This window comes from Balaenoptera physalus, assembly GCF_965194825.1.
Source record: "Balaenoptera physalus genome assembly, chromosome: 16".
Taxonomy (NCBI): Eukaryota; Metazoa; Chordata; class Mammalia; order Artiodactyla; family Balaenopteridae; genus Balaenoptera; species Balaenoptera physalus.
The window spans coordinates 53314362-53321052 of record NC_138898.1 but is presented as its reverse complement, the minus strand read 5'-3'; the positions used below and the strand labels follow the sequence as shown (position 1 = coordinate 53321052).

General features: G+C 68.5%; 1 protein-coding gene across 1 annotated transcript; it reads right to left on the bottom strand.

Moving 5' to 3' along the window:
- Window positions 1-649: 649 nt before the first annotated feature.
- On the bottom strand, window positions 650-4435 carry NTN3 (netrin 3). Its single transcript, XM_082428718.1, has 6 exons — window positions 3378-4435; window positions 3118-3306; window positions 2878-3027; window positions 2659-2709; window positions 2453-2527; window positions 650-2152 (listed from the first exon to the last, which is right to left on the bottom strand). The coding sequence occupies exons 1-6, from the start codon at window positions 4303-4305 to the stop codon at window positions 1803-1805; spliced, it is 1743 nt and encodes a 580-aa protein (XP_082284844.1). The 5' UTR covers window positions 4306-4435; the 3' UTR covers window positions 650-1802.
- Window positions 4436-6691: the final 2256 nt, after the last annotated feature.

Here is a 6691-nt window from a genome sequence, read left to right as displayed (position 1 = left end):
TCCAGAAGAGGATTTCCTACCCCGCAGAGACCGAAAGCGCCCGAGGAAGGAGTGACACAGAGCCAGCTCTTCCCACCGCCGCCTCGCCCGGAACCGGCCGGAACGCCGACAGCGCCTGGTGAGGGGCGCCGGCGCGACCCCCGGGGTGGGTGTCCCGCGGGGCCGAGGTCGGCTCCGGCCCCACGTCGCGCCCTGCCCGGCGCTCGGGCCGCGGGGCAGCGCCGGCGGCGGCGGGCAGTGCCCGGCGGACGGCCGCGGGCCCCGGACGCGCGGGCCACGGAATCGCCACCCGCGCCGCGGCCGGCCCCCGCGCCCCGCTCGGACGGAGGCCCGGCAGCCAGGCCCCCACGCCCCCTCCGTCAGCACGCCCGGGACGCGGTGACAGTCGGCCACCAGACCCCGCGGCCCCCGCGCCGGGCCGTCACGCCCCCGCCCACCCCGTCGCGCACCTACCTCCGCCCGTCGCGCTGGCCGAGAACCCACCTCCCGGAGCCGCGCCGCGCCGCTTTCTTCTCAGCTAGCTGAGCTACCGAGCGTCGGCCTTTCTGCGCACGCGCGCACGCGGCCCCGCCCCCGCCGAGACGCGCCGCCGGCTGCCCACCCGCGGCGCCCGCGGGTCTCTGGGGCAGCGGGCTCCGGGCATGCGCGCTGACGCCCCGAGGCGAGGCGGCAGGAGCATGCGCCGGCTCAGCACGGGTCCCGATGCGAGGCGAGGGGGCGCGCGCGAGTGGGCGGGTGGCTGCCAGGCCCAGCTGTGGGCAAGGCTGGGGCATCGGGAGTCGGCAGGGGTGCCCGCCGGAGTCGCTGCCGCGCCGGGTTACGCGTAGACCTGGGAACGCGCGCCCGCGTGGGCACGACGTCCGGTCCCGAGCGGGTGGAGGAGGAGTGCAGGGGGGGGCCTCAGGGTGGGACCTGGGTGGAGGAGTCCTGAGGCCGAGGCCGAGAGAGACAGCCAGACGGAGACAAGAGACAGGGACACAACGGGGCAAAAAAGAGGCTGAACACAGCGGGAGACAGGGACACGGCCGCCCAGCCGGCAGAGACAGGACAGGCAGAGGTGACCTGCGAGACAGACGGGAACCAGAGGCCGCCGTCCTCGTTGGGGGAGGAGTCATAGCGCCCTCTGCGTGTCCTGACGGGGCGGGGGAGCCAGTGTCACCGAGCTCCATGGGGGTCCACAGGCGTCTGTGGTAGCCACAGTGCCTCCTGGGGAGTCAGGGCGCTCTCTGGCGGATCACAGAGTCCGGGGGCGGGTGGAGTCTCAGCGGCCCTTGGGGTGTTCGCAGATCTCTATGGGTCCTGGCATCAGAAGGGGGTTCATAAGTATATGAGGGGGTGTCAGTGCCTTTCAGGAAAGTGGGAACGCTGAGGGACCACGACATCACGTGGGGCTGTGTCACAGAGGCCCTTGAGGTGTTCGCAGAGCCTATTAAGTATTCGGCCCCACAGGGGGTTCACAGCCCTCTGGGGGTATCGTGGTGCCCCTTGGAGGAGGCAGATAGCTTGAAGGTAGGGGGGCCAAGGGGTCCTTTGGATGACAGCTGCCCCAGGGGGCCTCAAAGCACCTCTCTGGGGCTATCACATCCCTCTGTGTTGGGGCGGGGGTGTCCCTGCGTCCGTCACACACCTCCTGGGCAGGAGCTCGAGGCACCGAGGGAGGCGCGGGGCAGAGTCGGGGCGGGGGGCCCAGATGGCGACGCGCGCGACGCGAGCAAAGACTTCTCGGCAGGCGGATGCACTGGATGAACGTGTGCCTTGATGTGTGAGAAGCGCCCCGCCCGGCCCCCGCCCGGCCCGCGGGCTCAGGCCGCCCCGCAGCGCCCCCGCCGCTCGCGCCTCTGCAGCCTCCGAAGGCGCCTAGTCCACGCATCCCGCCAGGGCAACACGAGGCTCCCGCGGGCGGCGCTGAGCCCGGGCCCCCGGCCCTCGGAACCCCCGGCCGCGGCCCCCGGCCCGCCCCCCAGCAGCAGGTAGCGGCGGTCGGGTAGCAGGCGCGGGCAGCCGCAGGCGGCGTCCCGCGCCGGCACCCACAGCACGCTGCTCCCGCGCCGCGCGCGCTCCTCGCCGCTCCGGAACACGGCGAGCACGGCCACCGGGAAGCGGGTCCAGGAGCCGCGCGCCTCGCCGCGCGCGCGCACCGCCACCTGCACCGCTGCGGGGGGGGCGAGAAGGGGAGGGGTCAAGCGGGGCGGGGCCCGGAGGGGGCGGGCCGCGCAGAGGAGCACAGGGCGCCCGCGGGGGTGGGAGGGGGGGTGGAGGAGGAACACAAAGAGGACACGCCGCAGCGGGAGCATCGAGAGGCCAAGGGGGCTGACAGGGCGGGGCCGGCGACAACGGAGGTCCTGAGGGCCGGGGGATGGCCTTGGGGTCCAGCGAGGGTCAGGGTATACAGAGGGACAGTAGAGAGGGCAAGGTGAGGAGGACGGGGGCAGGAGGCCTGAGGGCGGCCTACCGTAGTCCTTCCTGCAGAACTTCTTCAAGCTGATGCGGTAGCTGCCACGGGCAGGTTTGCAGTGCAAGTCGCAGTCTGGGAGGAGGGCGCAGGAGGAGGTTGGCACCGATCTGCATGCACCTCCTTCTCCCACCCTCTCCTCCTCCCCTCCTGGAATCCATAGCCCCCTCCAGCCAAGGACATGCCCCTCTGGGACCTCCACTCACCCTGGGGCTCCACAGGGCTGCTCTCCTCAGTGGGTCCAGGGACAGGGGTCTCTGTGGAGAGGATGGGATAAAGGCCTTCCTTTGAAGGGGGCCAAGGGAATCTGCAGGGCTCAGGGGACAGCTGAGGGGGGCAGGGGGATCTGCGGGGCCCAGGTTGGCAGCAGCAGGGAGCTGGGTTGACCTTGGCTGAGGTGGTCTAAGCAGGGCAGCATCACTCACTAACGCAGGGTGCCACTGGAGAGCGGCTCTGCTGAAAGCCAGGGGCACAGCGGTTGCAGGTGAGGCCAGTTACGCCATCCTTGCAGGGACACTGGCCTGTGGTCTGGTTGCAGGTTTTGCCAGCAGCACCAACAGGGTGACAGTCACAGGCTGAGGATAGAAGTGGGATGGTCAGAAGCCCATCTGGGGATGTGGGAAACCGGAAGGTGAGGGTGTGCAGGTGGCTGGCGGCAGGCTCACCCCTACAAGCGCGGCGGTCACTCAGGGCACGGCCTGGGTCTCGATAGAAGCCCTCCTGGCAGTAGTGGCAGTGCCGGCCGGCGGTATTATGCCGGCAGTTGAGGCAGACACCTCCACTGCGGCGGCCAGACAGTCGGTACAGCTCCATGTTGAAGCGGCAGCGGCGGGCATGGCCATTGCAGGAGCAAGCTGCAGGGAGGGATGAGTCAGGGACAGGCTGGCCTGGTCTCAGATCCCCAGGCCACCCTCCAAGGCCTCACCAAGGCAGGCGTGGGCTTCCCGGGCTGTGGCCCGCTGCCATGGCCTGTCGCAGTAGAAGGGCTTGCAGCGGCCGCAGTCGGGGCCCTCGGTGCCATGACGGCAGTCGCAGATCAGATGGCCCTGGCTGTCCAGCAGGCACCTGGCGGCATGCCCATTGCACTTGCAGCGCCCGCCTACCTGGAGCTCAGTGGCTGAGTAAGAGTAAGGGACCATGGCCATGGCATCCCTCGTGTCCCCCAGCATGGTAGGCCTTGTGAGCACTACTTGAATGTCTGTGGCGGTCACCCAGTCTTGGAGCACCGGGCTGCTGTCCAGATCCAGGCCTGGCGGGCTGCCGTCCTGCACGCTGAAGGCCAGAAGGCCACCCCCATCAGGCTGGGCCTGGGGCTCAGGGAAGCACAGGGCTTCGGGCCCCAGGCCAGCTGGGCCATCGGCAGGGGCAGGCACGCGGCCATAGTCCAGGCCACAGCGGGAGGAGAAGAAGCCCAGTGGGGTCCAGCTTCGGCCATGGTCCTGCGACTTGAGCAGGGCCACCGAAGTGGGGGGTGCAGAACAGAAGCGCAGGCTCACGAACACCAGCTCAAAAGCCTTGCCGAGGGGCACTGTGAGGGTCACGTTGAGGGGCACTTGCGTCAGCGAGTCCGAACGCCAGCACACCGGGCTTGTGGTGCCCCCTGCGGAGGTCAGGAGGGCGGCGGGGTGTGCCCGCCGCGGGTCCGAAGCGTCGCAGGCCCGCGTGGCCGGCCGCCCGCACGTGCTGGACGCCAGCACCTCGCGGCCCAAGGCCGCGTTCACCAGGCCGGGCACGCAACCGCGGGGCGCGCCCCCCTCGTCATGGCAGGGGTCGGCGGGCGCCGGCGGCCCCGGGCTCAGCGCGGCCGAGAGCGTGCCCGCGGCCAGCAGCAGCCCCCAGGGCCAGCCGGGCATGGCCGGAGCCGCCGTGGGTCAGCCAGCCGGCCGGGGGCCCACGCCGCTGCCTTCGGGAGAGAGAGCCCGATCCGAGGCTCTGCCCGCTGGCCCGCGGTGCCGAGCAACCAGAGCCCCGGGCCGCTCCAGTCGGGGCCCAGAGGTGGGCGCAGCCGCCGGCACGCCGCGGGCCGAGCGGAGCAGCGGGGATGTCGGCGCGTCCTCCCGCTGGGCCTGGAGCGTTGACAGGCGTCGCCCCCGCTCTCGGCGCCTCCGCCCGCAGAGGCCCCACCCGCCGCCCGCCGCTCGCACTCACCCACCGAGGGCCGGGTCGAGCAGGTCTCCCGGCCTCCCGGGACCGGCCGAGGGCGGGCGGGGCCTGGGGCGCCCCGGCCGCCACCTCCTCCCAGCTGCAGCGAGGGCGGGCGAGCTGTGCCAGTAGAGGGTGGGGGGCGCAGCAGGCGCAAGCCTGGGCCCAGCCGGGGGCGGGGCTGCTCGGGCCGGGAAGGAGGGAGGGGAGGGGAGGGGGCCTCGTCGGCAGAGCCGGAATCAGAAGCAGATTCAGACACTGGCTGGGCCAGCGGGGGAGGGGGCTGGGAGGCCCTGGAGCCGGGGGAGGGGCCGGGGAGCCAGGAATGTGCTGGTGGGAGGGCTCTGGAGGGGGTGGCTCAGCCACGGAGCCCGTGGGGGACCACCCAGCCGGCCCCCGGCCTGCCTCCAGGCTTTGACTGCTCCTGGGGTTGTGCCACGTGCTGGGTGGGGGTCTGGCTGCCTCCTCCCTCAGGCCCATCAGGCAGGCTGGGCCCTGGATCTGAAGGTGGGACCCGCATGCTCCCATTGGTCCCTACAGGGCACACTCAGCACAGAGGGAGCCAAGCTGGGCTGGTGGTTGTGGGGTGTCCCCAGGGCAGCAGTCTGCTGTAGTAAAAAGAACCCAGGATTGGGGCCAGGTCTGATTTTGAATCCAAGCTGCTCCAGTTTCTAGTTGTGTGGTTTCAATTCCTCAACCTGCCCAAGCCTCAGTTTCCTCATCAGCCAGATGCCTATTATTCAACTTTGCCAAGCTGTTGGGATTTCATGAGCCACATAGGTATTGGATGTAGCCAGGGAGCTCAACAGACTGGAGTCCCTCCTTGATGGAGGAGGCAAAGCATCCCAGGAAGGGTCAGCCCCATGCAAAGGGGGCAGGGAACATGAGAATATATCCCACCTGGGAGCAGCTCTGAGGCCTGAAGTTCTAGATGGGAGGCTGACCCCAGGCCAAGCCCAGCTGTCAGTGGAGGACACCACATGGGTGTGTCTGTGTAGGCGGGGCTGCCACCCTCAGTTGGGCCAGAGACACTGCAAGGACAGATAAGAAGAGGATGGAGAGAAGCAGAATCCTTGTGCTATTTAGGAGAGGAGGAGCAGGAGGACATAGAAGCCTCCCAGGGGATACTGAAGGAGAAGAGGAGGACACACCAGGGCTTGACCTTGGAGAAGGAGCAGCAGGAAGACAGGGTGATTGATGGGCTACCTGGAGTGACTGACACTCTCTGGTCAGGCCCTTCACCAAGCCTAACCAGCACAAATGCAGGGGTGAGGGGTGAAGGGATAATAGGAGACTTTGGAAAGACTGAGCCAGGAGGGCCAGAGGGGCTGCTGGCCTCTTTCTTCTCTGGCAGCAACAGGAAGGCTGAGGGTGCCCCTCACCCCACAAAGCAGGTGCCACTGGGGCCTGTCCCTCAACTTCCCAATAAAGAGAATGTGTCCCTTATAACAAACAGCCATGCACGAATGAGGGAGCTGGCAGGGAACACGGTTCTGCTCTGGGATGGGTCAAGTTCAGAAAGAGCACCTTCCCAACCATTCTCTTCAAGGTTCTTCTGATCATCAGCCTCAAACCTGCTTGGGATGGGGGGAGCCCTGGTGGGAGAGTGGGAGGTGTGATAGATCCTTCTGGGACCGTTAGAAGTAAGGAGGTGGCCACAGTGGGGAGAAATGCCCAGGCCCAAGCCAGTGGTTCCCCGCGGCCTGAGACAAGACTCCAGGGAAACCTTGGCTGTCTGGACTTCAGGACTCCTGCTGGGAAGGAGGAAAGCAGGGAGCAGCTCCCCCTCCCCAGCCTTGCAGGCTTTGTGTGCAGCACAGCCTCCTCGTGAGTTGGGGGTAGGGTCTGCAGAACATCTGGTGGCCTCTGGTGTGGGTGAAGGCCCCCAGGGCTCGGCCTGCAGAGTGTTCATTGGGGTCAGCAGGCAGGGGCCTGGCCCAGAGCGTCGTTGCCCCACTAGCTCCCCAGGGAGGTGGCTGCAGGCAGCCCAGGCTCTTTTCTGGAGTGGCCCTAGGTGTGCTTTCTATTCTGGCCCCGGGGGCAGCCCTGGCAGATGGTGTGATGGGAGTTAGGGAGGGCCTTCCTCACAGACCCCCA

Bases quoted from the DNA above. Each gene is read 5' to 3' on its own strand.
- NTN3 (XM_082428718.1), bottom strand. From the start codon at position 4,305: ATGCCCGGCTGGCCCTGGGGGCTGCTGCTGGCCGCGGGCACGCTCTCG. The intron at 2,710-2,877 runs GTGAGTGATGCT...TCCTCTCCACAG, and splicing joins TCCAGTGGCACCCTGCGTTA to AGACCCCTGTCCCTGGACCC. The intron at 2,153-2,452 runs GTAGGCCGCCCT...CCCCCCCCGCAG, and splicing joins GTTCTGCAGGAAGGACTACG to CGGTGCAGGTGGCGGTGCGC.